This window comes from Rhinolophus sinicus, linkage group LG02 (genome assembly GCF_036562045.2).
Source record: "Rhinolophus sinicus isolate RSC01 linkage group LG02, ASM3656204v1, whole genome shotgun sequence".
In the NCBI taxonomy this organism is placed as follows: domain Eukaryota; kingdom Metazoa; phylum Chordata; class Mammalia; order Chiroptera; family Rhinolophidae; genus Rhinolophus; species Rhinolophus sinicus.
The window spans coordinates 194,731,299-194,745,388 of record NC_133752.1 but is presented as its reverse complement, the minus strand read 5'-3'; the positions used below and the strand labels follow the sequence as shown (position 1 = coordinate 194,745,388).

The 14,090-nt window shown below is 52.5% G+C and overlaps 1 protein-coding gene across 9 annotated transcripts; it reads right to left on the bottom strand.

The window, feature by feature from the left end:
* Window positions 1–2,140: 2,140 nt before the first annotated feature.
* Window positions 2,141–10,002, bottom strand: SMIM45 (small integral membrane protein 45). 9 transcript variants are annotated; one of them, XM_074326467.1, is made up of 4 exons: window positions 9,689–10,002; window positions 8,692–8,802; window positions 7,009–7,223; window positions 6,008–6,643 (listed from the first exon to the last, which is right to left on the bottom strand). In XM_074326467.1, the coding sequence occupies exons 3-4, from the start codon at window positions 7,207–7,209 to the stop codon at window positions 6,446–6,448; spliced, it is 399 nt and encodes a 132-aa protein (XP_074182568.1). In that variant the 5' UTR covers window positions 7,210–7,223; window positions 8,692–8,802; window positions 9,689–10,002; the 3' UTR covers window positions 6,008–6,445. The 9 variants fall into 9 exon arrangements, with proteins under 9 accessions (XP_074182571.1, XP_074182574.1, XP_074182568.1 ...); XM_074326466.1 differs by lacking the exon at window positions 8,692–8,802 and adding an exon at window positions 7,446–7,541 and having other exon boundaries at window positions 9,689–10,000; XM_074326470.1 differs by lacking the exons at window positions 6,008–6,643; window positions 8,692–8,802; window positions 9,689–10,002 and adding exons at window positions 2,141–2,874; window positions 7,446–8,678.
* Window positions 10,003–14,090: the final 4,088 nt, after the last annotated feature.

Here is a 14,090-nt window from a genome sequence, read left to right as displayed (position 1 = left end):
ACAAGCGCTGGAGTCGCAAGCTTGGGCTCATTACAGCTGTGTGATTTTGAACAAGTCACAATCTCTCTGAGCTCCAGTTCCGTCATCTATAAAATGGGGATTATATCAGTCAGGATGGGTTAAATGATGCTACAGTAACAATTCCAAAATCCCAGTGGCTTCTAACAACAAAGATCTATTTCTTATTCATGCTTCATGTCCCCTGTGGTTTGGAGCAGCTGAGGCTCTGCTCCATGTCTTCTTTACTCTGGGACCCAGCAGTCACCTTCAGAAGCCTCTGGTCATTGTGGCAGAGGGAAGGGGGTGGGAGTGCTGCTGAATCATGCACTAGCTATTACATGATTTGGCCTGGACTCACTTCTGATCACAACTCAGTGGCGAGAACTAGTCACGTGACCTACCCAACACAAGGCGGCCATGGGGTGTAACCCTGCCAGGTGCCAGAGCTGAAGAGCCAGAAATATTTGGTGAACAGCACTGCTGACCCACTCGTGTGTTGTAAGAATGCAGTGAGAAGTATGAGCTCAGACCACATTAGCCATTCAAATTGTTGCCTTGTAAGTCTGATTTCCTTTTATATTTACCCTCATGATGTCCCGTGACTTTGGCATCAGTTCCAGCTGTTTACAGCTGCAAATACAGAGAGGAAATGGACTTGCCAAGGTTCACACAGTGAACCAGTAGCTGGACACCCAGTTTCCAGGATCCAAATTCTGAGCCCCTCCCATTTTATGGGAGGGGGGCAGAAGGGGCTTTGCCCACCCAGGGTTCTCTGTAAGAGGGTTGACGGACAGTGTGAGTCTTTTGAGGGAGCCCTCAGCCTCTGCCCGCTTCCCAAAGCTAGTCTCTCGGCCTTCCCAAGCCCTTCCTGCTTGCCAGAGTGGAGAGCTGAGGGGGTGGAACAATGACAAGCCTATGCCGCCCCCCGGGACCAGAGTCCGAACATTGCAGCCATTCCTGCACATTCCCGCCTCCTGTCCTCCTGTTCTGGGCCTGGCCCAGACACACCCACCATATCCTGACAGCTCCCAGATGGTGGGAAAGGAAAGCTCCCAGGACTGCAAAGCCTCCCAAGGCATTTTAAAAACCTGCACAACAGCTTGACCCCCAGGAAGCCTTCAGGCCTCTCTAAAGTCTTAGTCTCTAAGCAGACGGGTAGTCACTGGCAAGAGTTCCAAAGAGACCGACCCCATTCATCCCGCAAGCTTGCTTTCATGGAGGCCCTGCCCAGTGCCAGGCAGGCTGTGGCCTGAGACAAGGAGACGCCACTACTGCTCTCTGTAGACACATGAACAAATCACAACACAAAATTAGTGCTGGAATGGGGAAAGCTGCCGATGGGGTCAGGGAACTCTTCCTAGAGGAGGTGACAATTGGAAGGTCACCAGGTTCTCTATCTGGACTTAACCCTTACTTGAAAAACCACTTTCTGGTTTGCAGTCTCCACTCCCAGCCCTTACTGCCATTCCGTGTTTCAACCACATGACCCCACTCACCATCCTTAGAAAGGTCTGGCTTCTCTCTACAGCTTTGAGCTTGCCCGCTCCTCTTTCCCTTAAGGGAAAACTCTTATTCAGCCCTCAAAATCCAGCTCAGTAGTTATATCTCCCAGGATGCTTTCCTTGACAAACCCCTTCCCCAAGAGTTAGGCACCTCTTCAGTTCTGTTTTCAGTTTTTCACACATACTTCTCTTGCTGCAATTACAGTTTTCTAATTTGTCTGTTTGCACATCCGTTTGCCCCTCCCGTTTGTCAGCTCTTTTGATTCAGGGCTTATATCTTCTTTGTCTTTACATTCTTGGGGCCAGGCCTAGTGCTGGGGTAGAGCAGGTACATGACACCCCCCGTAGGGCTCCAGAGGCTCGCTGTAGGACGCACAGCATTTATACAGAAGGTTTTCTGCCTGGCTACCTCATTTGACATTTGCTGCAACCCAGTGAGGCAGGTGGGGCAGGAGTGATGGGAAAACAACCAGCTCTCTGCAGAGAGCCTGTCATGAGCTGAGCACAATGCTGGGCTTTGGGGGCGGGGGGGGGGGAGGGAGGGCAGACATTTATCTGGATTCTCAGTGCCTGGCACACAGCACTGGTTGATGAATTCAATTATATGTCTCAGTGCTAAGGAAACTCGCCCAAAGACATGCAGTTTAAACAAACAGTTTTATAGGATTTACTGTTGTCAGGCCCTAACCTCAAGTTGTTCCCAGCACAGCCCTCACATGCCCTGGCAGATGGAAAAATCTGTCTCCATGCGCACTGGCCTGTTTCTGTAGGCTCTGCCATCTGGGTCAACCCTCCCCCTTGTAAAAGAAAAAATGCTGAGGACACAGTCTGTTGTGTGCCCTTAACGTCCCATTTGAATCATTTCTTTTTAGTATCTAGAATCAGAAAATTTGTCTTCCGTGAAGAGTCTGTTTCTCCCTTCTATCACATAACAGGAATAAAATAACCTCTTTGTGTTTCCCCTTTCTCTCTGGCTGCCAGGAAGCTCAGAGACAAGTAAAAATTTTATAGTAGGAGTCAAGAGTCAGAATATTTCTTTCTCACCCCCATGTATGTGGCTCCTTTAGCTGAAACCTTCTTGGGTCCTTTATGAGAAGAGCAGATGTAAATAAACATTTACGTAATGGGCCTTGGAGGACAGACTGGGAAAGAACCCAGGTTTAAGGGCAGAATCAGGCGAGTCCCTACATTCTCCCGCCTCAAGCTGCTCCTCGGCAGGCAGCACGTGGAAGGCCCTGCCGCGGCCTGTGGCGAAGGCAGCTCTCCTGTGACAGGATCATTTCCTGCAGAGGCTTCGGGGACGTGTGGGGACGTCACAGTCAACATCTTCCCTGCTGAGGCTCTGAAGCTCGTAACCTCGAACACATTCACACTTCAGACCCGGTGCGGCCAGAATTTTGATTTTTAAAGAGAAGTCGGGGGGAAAAAAGAGATTTTCATGTGAAATTTCCTGACTCATCAATGTTGCCAACTAATTTGCATGTTTTTCAAAACACTGTGTTGGACAAACCAAACGTGGCGGCCGGCCAGATTTAGCCTGCGGCCCTCCCGGCTCAGCTGGTCAAACCCATTCCACCTCCAACAGGGTCTGTTTGATGTCCTGGCTGGCAGTGGGAGAGCAGTTTACATCCTTTCTTCTGAACCCTGCCTTCCCCCCCACAACAGCCCAAGAAAGCTACTTTGTTCTGAGATGACCCGAGCCCAGTTCATGTTGGTCCAAGTGGGACCTGATCCAAGCTGGACCATAGGTGGGACGCTGCCCCAGCCTGGGGTGATTGATTTAAAATGGGAAATGGGTGGGCAGCCGGATGGCTCAGTTGGTTAGAGCGCATGGTGACTGGACTTGGAGCTGAGCTGCGCCCTCCACAACTAGGTTGAAGGACGTCGACTTGACTTGGAGCTGATGGGTCCTGGAAAAACACACTGTTCCCCAATAAAAATTAAAAATAAATAAATAAAATAAAATGGGAAATGGGTGCCTGATCTAAGATGAGCAAATGAATCCCTTCCCTGGGGATATTTGCACTTGAGGACAGAGAGGGACAGGAAACTCTCCAGTGGCCTGACCTGTAAGACAGAGAACAAGGCAGCAGCTGGCTGCTCCGTTTTCCATGCTGCGGGTTGGGGGTGGGGGTAGTTAATGAAGTGGGCGCACAGAAGCTAGAATAAAAAACGGTGAGAGAAAGACTCCTAAGGGGGTCTGAGTGCCTGGTTCTCAGCCTGAGCCCCTGCTACTTCCTGCCCTACAGGCCCAAACACCCCAGTGTCCTCACGGTAACTTCCCCTTCTTACCCAGCCTAGTCAAACTGGGGTGTGTGTCCCATGCAATCATCAGCCTAACTCATGAACGTGACTTCTGCTTGGGCCCTTCCTGTCCTGCTTCTGACCATGGCTGGGAAACAGTTTTCTGACAAACAGGGCAGCCCTGAGCTTCTAGTCCTGGCTTCCCAGCTCTCTCCCCCGTGCTTCACATCTCTGCTCTCTTAGACTCACATTGAAGGAACTCGTGAAATCCAGAGCCTCATAATGGAAGAAGTTTATTTCCTCAGAAGGGAGCCTAGAATACACCGGGGCTGGCAAGAAAAACAGGCAGTGTCGGACTAGCTACCCAGTGGGTGGTGCTGGTCCCCCCCATTCTTGTGAGGGGTGATCTGAAAAGCACTAGAAAGGCCCCACCCTCCAAGGGGTCCTTAGAGCACCCACTCACCTTCCTACCTGCCTCTGCCACACCTTGTCTGCCCTGGCAGCCTGTACCCAGAGCCCCAGCTCACAAGCTCACCAAACTCTGGGGCTTCCTGTCCACCTTCACTGTCCCAGTCCCAAACCTGGTAGCAGTAATCCCCAGGTGACCCTCAGTGGGTCACTTCTCTCTGAGCTTGTTTCCCCCTCTGTTTTTCACCCATCATCTCTTCTCTTCCTTTAAGTAACAGTCGCTACCTCCGGCCCCCATCCTCTCAGACCACGTGACCAGTAGAGCTGCCTCCTTCCTGGCTCCAGTGGTAGGTACCAGAGATGCCTGGCAATCAGTGCACCCCATCCCCTGAGCCCACATGCCCTGGGGGCCCATGGGAGTTGACACCCTGACCTTTTACTGGAACAAGATGCATGCTGTCCCCTGAAATCAAGGCACTAAGGTCTGTGTGAGCTCGGGGACTGCCAGGCACCTTACCACCATGAGGAGACAGTCCACCTGAGAATGAAACCCATACAAAGCAAAGCAGGACTGAGACAGAGAGAGACAGATGGAGAGAGGGCGTGTCCCGGTGACATCCTTGAGCCTTAGGGTTCAGCCTGAGTCCAGAACCACACCCTTTCATTTTAGCTATTTTCAGTTTGGTCTCTTGTGCTGCAAGAGTCCGGGGCAGTAGCAAGGGGAAGCTGTCTGGTGTGGGAAATCTCCCTGAGCTGCAAAATGTTCTGCTGGATGAGAGGTCAGGGCTGTGAAGCTCAGAAACAACAGGGCGGGACAGGGTGAGGCAAGAGAGGTACCCAGGGCACAGAACTGAAAGAGGCACTCAGCCGTGACCCTAAGGTTCCTCTCTTGCCTTACCCTGGCCCGGCTCTGCAAAGACAGCCATGGCTTTGCCTGGGGAGGAAGAGCCACCGCCTCTCCCGGAAGTGAGAGAAGGCAGCCTTGCCCTCCTTAACTCCTTAGATGGGGCATGTGCAAGAGGGGGCCCTGGTCTGGGGTCCTGAGATCCGGTCCACATCTCAGCCCACTGCCCTGTGGGCTCAGGCAAATCCCTATGAATGTAATGGTAGTGGTCTCCAAGCGTTGTCTGCATTTCAAGAAATGGACTTTTTAAATGGACAATCTCCCAGCTAAAGACTACACTTCCCAGCCTCCCTTGCAGCTAGGAGTAGCCATGTGACTAAGTATTGACCAGTGGAATGTAAGGGGTACAGCCATCAGGGAGTGTCCCTCAAGTTGTGTGTGGGGGGGGTGCTGCCCCTTCCACCTTCCCTCCTCCCTGCTGCTTGGGAAGTAGAGGATCCTCCTGGATCGTGCCAGCATCCCAGGCACAACGCAGCAGACAGAAGGGAGCAACTTGGGTTCCTGAACACCGCGTGGAACTGGCCACCAGACCAGCTCTGGATAATCTCCCCATGGAATATATCATGAGAAAGAAAGAACATTCTACTTGGTTTAAGGCCCTGTTGTTTTGCATCACTGCGTGAATTTATATCCTAACTGGCTGCCTACCCCAGGGATTCCAGTTAGCACTTTTGGTTGTCCCGAGACAGGGTGGGGTGGGAGGAGCAGTGCTACTGGGTAGAGACCAGAGGTGCTCAACATCCTGTAACACGCAGGACAGCCCCCATGACAGAGAACATCTAGTCCAGAATGTCAAAGGGTCCAAGTTGTTGCTGTTGAGAAACTCTGCCTCTCTGAGATTCATTGTCCCCACCCCTACAATGGGGACTCTTGAGCTATCGTGTTTTCTATGAGGACCCAGTGAGATAGACATGATCCTACTTTCAGGAAAGCAGACAGTCTGCAAAGATCGTCATGAAGTCTTTTTATTGCAGTAAATTAAGGTGTAAACCCCAGAGGAGGAGAGTGAGAGTGAGGCAGGCTGTCAATCTACGTCCACCCTGAGGCAACAGTGCTCCATACAGGAGGAGGGATTCAGGGTGGGGGTGGGGGCCCAGGGGACCTGGCTCAGGGGTGCTGGGCTGGCCCTGGAGGGGAGAGGAGGGGCTCCTGCCATCCACCTCAGCCTTGGGGAAGGGGAGGGACAGAGGAGTCCAGCAGAGGGAGGGGTATGGAACAGCTGCTGGTGGCCCCTATACCACCCAGAGTTCACCCCATCCACACCACCTCCTGCCCTGCCTGGGGCCCCACTTTCCCTCTCCCACGTACAGACATGCATCTTCTTCCATCTACGTGCCTGCCCACCCACCCAGACTCTCTTTCTAACACACACACACACCTCCTTCCCCTACGGTCTCGCCCCTCTGCACACCCCACGCACACACAGCAATGCCAAGCCTGAGTCCAGAGGGGTGGTGCTGGGTTGGACCAAGCTGACATCCCTCCAGATGGGGTCCTTTCCCTGGGTCAGTTTTGAAGCCTGCCAGGTGAAGCTGTGGGGTCGGTGCCATTGGGTGGAGTAGGGATCTGCATATAACTGGGATTTCTGTGGGGAAACAGGAGATCTGGAACTTCAGGACTCCAGGTGGAGAGAGGGGCAGGAGTGCTAGGAAGCACAAAGGCACTGGGGGCCAGCGGGGGATGTCCCCCAAGCTGGGGAAGGCGGGCATGGGGCGAGCTAGCTTGAAGTGGGGAGCAAACCTAGGGCCAGAAACAGCAACACCTCAAGGCACCCAGGTGCCCCATCTTTCAACACCCGGACACAGGGGCCTCCGCTGAGAGAGCCCAGGCTGCAGAGGGATGGCTGGACGATCAGAGGACATCCTCCCTTTGCCCGGGGTCTCCAGCTGGGTAGAGCAGGGGAGGGTACCTGGTGCCTGCCCCCTAGCCCAGAGTCAGCTCAGCTCAGACCTCTGGGCCCCCGAAGGCCAGGTTGTCGCGGACCATCAGTGTCTTGCGGAGGTCACGGTCTGCCACGGGGCGCTGCATACGCCATTTGTGTGCTTCCTGCAGGCCGGGTTCGAAGTAGTAGATGCAGGCGCCGAAGCCCATGAGGATGAGGACAGAGATGACCAGGTAGACAGGCACGAACCAGTCCAGGAAGTGTGGCATTGTGGCGGCCTCGGCTGCTGAGACATGGTCGGTGAGGCCCGGCACAGGTGACCCTTGTCCTGCCCGCCCACCCAAGCAGGTCCACAGAGGTTCACAGAGCCAGGAGTTCCGAGCATCACTTTATCAGTGGGCAGACAGGCTCAGGAGAGTGGAGGGCAGTGCCTGATCGAGACCAAGCGCCCTGACCAAGTTCAGAGCTGCCCCCATCACGGAAGACCCACCCAGCTCCTACTCACCCTTAAAGAAGGAGGCTGAATGCCTGGCTCGGCCCCTTTCCAGCACATGTGCCCTCAAGCAAGTTGCCTGACCTCTCTGGGCCTCAGTGTCCTCCCCTGTGGAAGGGGACACTAACAGTCTGATGGGGACCCACTGAGGTTACTGATCCCTCAGAGATCTCAGTAAAGAACAGCTTGGCCGGTGTCTCCTCTGAGCCCACCCCCCAGGCCCAGACTGCGCAGTTGCAGAAGCTGCCGCTTGCCACACCCCACAGATGAGTGGGTCCCCGCCACCCGCACATCCTGGCCAGCTGTGGCTGGTGAAAGCGTGGTGAGCAAACACCCATCCCCAGGGGACCTGGTTGAAATCAACAGAGGCTGCATAGGCTCCCAAATTCAGGCCCATGCCCACTTTCACGACTCTCAGAGTATGGGCAGAGGTGCCAGCCCAAACAACTTGGGCCTTAGTTTCTGTGCCTGTAAAATGGGAATGAAAATAGTACCTCAGTCACAGGGTATTGTGCTTGTTAAATGAGTTAATTTATGTGAAGTGCTCAGAACCAGTGCCTGGTACATAATAAGTGCTGTAGAGTAGTGCGTTCTCATTCTCTGAGCCTCAGTTTGCTTATCTGTAAGATGGGCATCAAAGTAGGACCCACTCTCTTCAGGCCCTTGTGACTGTTGAACAAGACAATGCCTAAAGGGCATTTAGCACCATGCTGCCTGGCACATAATCAGCACTCAGTGAATATTAGCTATTGTGATTTCTAGGGAACCAGGGGTGGGAAAGCAGGAGAGGAGAAGATCGCAGATGTAAAGTACTTCACAAAGGTCACATACACCCAGACCCCTCAGGATGGCCCAAAAGTGCTCACCTCCGCTCTCTGCCAACCTTCCCAGCCTCATCTCCCACCCTACGTGCCGTCACACGGCACCACTTGTTGGTCACCTATGTGTTCCTTTGTTTTATACAGTCACCATCTTTGCATATGCTTTCATTTTCCCTGGAAGGAATGTTGTTTGTGTTCATCATCACATGGCAAACTCCTATTCATACTTCAAAAGCCAGATCCCAGATCATCTCCTCCAGAAACGGGATAAAGCAGGACCCATTTCAAACCCTTCCTGAGCTGTGAGAAAGGGATAGGGTGAGGAGCCCACGTCTGCCTGTTGGAAAGCATTCACAAACCTTACAACAGGCCTATGGGGTAGGTGTGACTGCCCACATTTTACAGAAACTGAGGCCCAGATAGGTTTACTAACTTGCCTTGGGCTATCCAACTGGGAAGTGACAGAGCTGGACCCCAAAACCCAGCGACGTCCTGAGATTTGAGATCTCCTAGGTGGGGAGCCACATGAGCGAGGCCCACCTTGGCTTCTGGGGAGGGAAGACAGGGGCTGGATGGAATGACTTCCACAGCAGGCTGAAGAGAAGCCCCAGCTTCTGGGACCTGTCTCCAAACTCCAGCTTTTCTTGTCCCCCTACTTCCAGATGGGTCTGCAAGGTGGGCTGTGATGCAGGGGAGGGAGAGATGCTGTTTGCAAGTCCTGCATCCATCCGGAGCCCCTCCCGTGCCCCACAGGGCCCCCATTGGCTGTTCTGAAGCACAGATACGTCTCAAGGTGCCCTATTCATGGAGGAATCAAATGAAGAGTGTGATAATGGCCCAAAGTCAGGGCTAGCACGGTGTCCTCCTTACCAGCTGCCTTTCTAGAGCACCAAAGATAGAATTCAAAATTGCCTGGTGCTGCCTACGTTAGGAGGGGTGGGGAAGGGGATCCCCAAACAGGAAGGCTGCTCCAAATTAGCCTGACTAAAACCAAGGTGATTTGTACTCCCTCCCTTGACCCCAGTCTCCTGTTAGCTTAAACACGAAAATGGGGTGCTCTGGCAGAGGTGCAATGTTATGGCTCTGTGGAGCAGAGATCAGGGTCCCCCAACCCCTCCAGCCCTGTGAACAAAATCCCAGGCCTTCTGGGGAAGACTGAGGACCCCTAGCCCATTGCCTGGCTTCTCTGGGGACTGGCCTAGCTGAAGCAAAACATTCACTGGCATTCTGTGTGACCTTGGGCCACTCCTCATCCTCTCTGGACCTCAGGGTCCCCCATACACAGTGCTAGGATGGGGGAGGGTTAACAGATGATCCATAAGTAATTTTCCAGCCCCATTCCAGCCAAGGTCCTGTCTAGGACAGTCCCTTTCCCTGCCTCCCAAGCCATTGGCACCACTCGGTCCCCCACCCACCGCATGCCCGCAGACCCACCTCAAACCTGCAAATGCCTGTTCCCAGGGCCTCTGCACTGAGCACACCGCCTCGGCCTGAGCAGCTTAGCGTTGGTCCATGGATTCAGTCTCAGCTGCTGTCCCCAGAGATACTGCCATCTGTGGCCATCCTGGGTGCCGGAGGCAGAGAAAGGGCGAGGCCAATGCCCCTCACGGTAGACGGAGCTTCTCAGGCTCAGGGGCTGTGACTGGGCCAGGAGAGGGCACTCCTGAACTGGCTCTGCAACCTGGTAGCTCTCCCTGCCCATCAGAGACCCTTCCCTCTGCCCCCCACCCTCAGGATGGGAGGAGGCGGGACCTGTCTCAGCCAATCAGCAGCTTGGCAGAGCAAAGGCTTTATCCTCCGTTGCCATGGCAACCAGCTTTTTCTTCTGGATCTTTTACACGTGGTACAGAGATGACAGGCAGGGCGGGTTTGGAGGAGTTGGGAGAGGCATGGGAGCCGCCGAGCAGGCTGCTGGGCCCCATGGCTGGTGGGCCTGGAGAGGAGGAGACCCTGGATGAGATAACTGGGAGGGTTTGGAGGCTGGCCATTTGAGGGTAAGGAGAGATTGGGGTCCCTGGCAAGTGGGTGGGGAACAAGCAGTGACCGGTAGAGACAATGAGGGTCATATGTTATAGAAGGAAGAACCAAGATTGAGGCTGAGAGTCTGGTCCAGGGTAGCCTTTGCCATGAGCCAGACACTGCTTTCAGTGCATTATTTATGTTAACTTGTTTATTCGTCACTAAAGGTCACACAGTGAAAAAGTCATAATGCCAGGGTCTGAACCCTGGCCTGGTCTTCATGCACCCACACAGGAGCTGCCCCTCATGAACCCCACACGCCCCCTGGTGGGATATGGCCTGAGATAGTTGGGTTCCCAGACACTGAGCACCCCCATAGGCCAGGCACGGCCCCCTACATCACTTCATTTGGTCCTCTAGCTGCGTTGGTGTTGTGAGCCCACGTACCTCCTCCTTCTAGGGCACCCAGCTGCCCAGTGACAAAGTTAGGGAGGGAGTGGGGGTAAGGTGGGAGGGTTCCACCTCCCTCCTGTATTACACAGAGTGTCTGCAAAATGTCAGGCGCCCAGTGACATTCCATACACAGCAGTGGTTTTTGTCTCAGGAGGAGAGAGCAGCCCCAGAGGCCCATGGGATGGGGAAGACACTTCGGGGAACCCCCTCCCTGGGGCGTTCGTTCCCAGAAACCTGAGGATGGGCAGGTGGGAAAGACTGTGGGTGAGATGACTTCAGGACCCTGGGTTCGCCACCCCATGGACACCCTGCCAGCTCTGGGCCCCTGCAAGGGTGGTGGGTCCTTTCCAGCATATGTGGGACGAGGGGAGTGAGTTTGAGTTCACAGAGGGATTCTTACTGAGATATAAGGGACATCAAAATACAAACCTTAAGTGACGAATTTTTACCTGTGTATACACTTGTGCAATCACCAGCCGTCAATGTCTGGGGTACTTCCATTACCCCAGACAGTTCCCTGAAGCCCTTGCCAGTCAATGCCCCCTTCCCAAAGGCACCCACTGATCTGATTTCTATCACCATAGATTAGTTTTGCCTGCATTTGTATTTCATATCAATGGAATCACACAATATGCACTCTTGTGTCTGGCTTCTGTCGCTCTGCACAGTGGTTTCACCAGTCACTGGTTCAGTACTGCAACCTGTTTATCTCTTCACCACTGAAGGAAATTTTGGTTGTTTCCAGTGTTGGAGTATAATGAGCAGAGCTGCCAAAGTGCTGCGCCTAATGGATTTGTCCATTATCTTGACTGTGGTGGTGGCTTTCTATGTGCACATATATGTCATAACTTAGCAAACTGTGTACTTGAAATATGTGTAGCTTCTTATATGTCAATTATACTTTAATAAATCTGTAAAAAATGTCATCAGTGGCCTTTAGATATTGTTTTCGCCTCCTGATTCTTTATTCACATAAAAACTTAGAGGAAAATCAGTATGTACAGAGAGAAAGCCAGAGCAGCTTCCATTAAATGGTGGGGTAGGGTTTCTGGACCCCACCCACACAGCTTCCCCCTGCCCCTCACCGTGCCCCTGAAGCATCCCCCCAGGGCTCCACAGAAGTCCACTTGAAAACCACTGGCCCAGAGGGTCTCTGATGGCCCTGCCAGCTCAGGGTGTTCTTGACACAAAACCTCCAGGCCTGGGTCAGGTCTTCCTGCCAACCCCTACATTTCCTGGATCCTACACACAACTATTTTCTATTGCACTGCCAACGTGAGAAGCACCAACTCATCCTGACATCTCAGCCGACAGTCACCTCCCCAGCGCAGTGTTGCAGGGAGGGATCCTTCATGCACCTTCCTCTGGGTTCCCACTGCTCCGGGTGGCTCTTACCCACTGTGCTGCCTTTGGTTGCTGTCTGCCCAGTGGTGTAAGGGCATAGCACTGATAACTCCCTGGGCAGGGATGACATCTCCGGGACCCGGGTCACTAGTGCCCAGCACCAGGCCTGGCCCAAGGCAGGCACTCAGCACATATTAATGAATGGCTCTTAGCTCAGTCCCTTCTGGAAAGTGCTGACTAGGATGCAGTCTTTCCATGACTCTTTAAGGGCCTCAGTCCCCTGGCCCGCAATCACCTCTCCAGCCTCATCTTCTCCCCACTCCATCTGCTTCAGCTACTGGCCTCCTTGCTCAGAAGTGTCAGGAATGCTCCCCCGGGGGTTTCTTAGCACGTGCTGCTCCTGCCTGAAGCTTCTTCTTCAATATACTTAATTGACTCCTCTCTCACTGAATTTAGGCATCTGCTCAAACATCACCTTCTTACCGAGGCCTCCCCTGACCTAAGGTAGCTTCGTCCTACCTGTTTCTGTGTATCCCCTCGCCTGTCTTACTTTATTTTCATAGTACTCATTACTACTTAACTTTCGGGGAGTCCCCTCCACACCCCTTGCCATGAGGAATCAAAGCCCCACTTGTGCTGGGGCAGGGGGTCCATGAAGCCAGTTACTTCCAGCTGTTTCTAAGCAAGATATAATTGGATTCATGTGGAGTGAGAAGAATTTAGGTTAAACAGGGAGTTTGCCTCTGCTCTCCCAGATGTCACAGCAATGAGCACACTGTGTGACCATGGTCTGATTCCCCCATCACACTGAGTTGATCAATAACGTCTGATTTGCCCATGTTCTCAGGGTAAGGTATTGGGTTTGCCCTAGGAAATAATGAATAAATCACTGCTGAGAATGAATGAATAAAAGTAAACCAATCCATTCATTCAACAAATATTTATTGATCAACTATCATGTACCAGTCACTTTTTAAAGTGCTGTGTATATGAACTGACACAATCTCTGCTCGCATGTATCTTATGCTCTAGTTGGAGAGACAATGAGCAAGTAATTATATAACTCAGGGCCTCTTCTACAGGCCCTGAGCGTCCCTGCGTATGCCAAGAAAGCAAGATCCTGAAAGCTCTTTACCCAGGCCATTTCTCAGGGCTGTGTTTGCAGCCAACAACCTTGAGGGGTGAGGTAACATCTCCTCCTGGATACAGAACAGGCCTACCACTCACTATATATAAAAGCAGTGAATCTCTAATCCTATAATGCCATCCACGAGGTCTATGGGCATCCATGATGGGTCTTTTGCGGGGATTGGAGGACATGGGGAACTGACACAAACAAACATGAAACCCTGGTTATAGCTTTTACCATGAGTAATAATGGCCTTTGTCTCCTACTGAGGAGCTTCATGTCTTCTGCCGGCCTCTGTAAAACAGTAACAGACTATTATTAAACACTAATAAACTGTACTGCTTATTAGTATGATAAAACCTCAGGGGCTGCACAGTTCTTGATATGTGAAGTGCAGATTAGTGCTATTGAGAAAATAGCACAGAAAATGGGAGATAGTGAGGGGGGCTTGCTATTTTAGATAAGTCGTTAAGAAAGGCCCCTCTGATAAGGTGACATTGGAGCAGAAACGTGCATAAGTGAGGAAACAAGCCATGTGACTGTTTAGGGGAAGAGCATTTCAGCCAGAGGGAATCACAGGGGCAAAGGTCCTGAGGTTGGAGGATACTTGGAATATTGGAGGAACAGCCTAATGGCCCGTGTAGCTAGAGAGGGTGTTAGAGGGAGAAGAGCAGAAGACGAGATCAGGAGATTGTCAGGGGCCAGAACTCACAGAGCCTCAAAAGCCACATCAAGTGCTTGCAATGTACTCTGGGATGGGAACTACTGGTGAGTTTTGATCAGAGAAGTGGCCTGCTCTGATTTCTGTTTTAAAAGGATGACTCGGATTGCTGTGTGGAGAATAGCAGGTAGCTCCGGGGACCAGGGTGGAAACAGGGAGTGTCATGCAGAGACTCAGCTCCCACTCCCCACATAAGAATGCAGGCTATAAGTGAGGCCAAAAAGGAACAC

Bases quoted from the DNA above. Each gene is read 5' to 3' on its own strand.
- SMIM45 (XM_074326467.1), bottom strand. From the start codon at position 7,209: ATGCCACACTTCCTGGACTGGTTCGTGCCTGTCTACCTGGTCATCTCT. The intron at 6,644-7,008 runs GTCTGAGCTGAG...GTTTCCCCACAG, and splicing joins TGGCCTTCGGGGGCCCAGAG to AAATCCCAGTTATATGCAGA.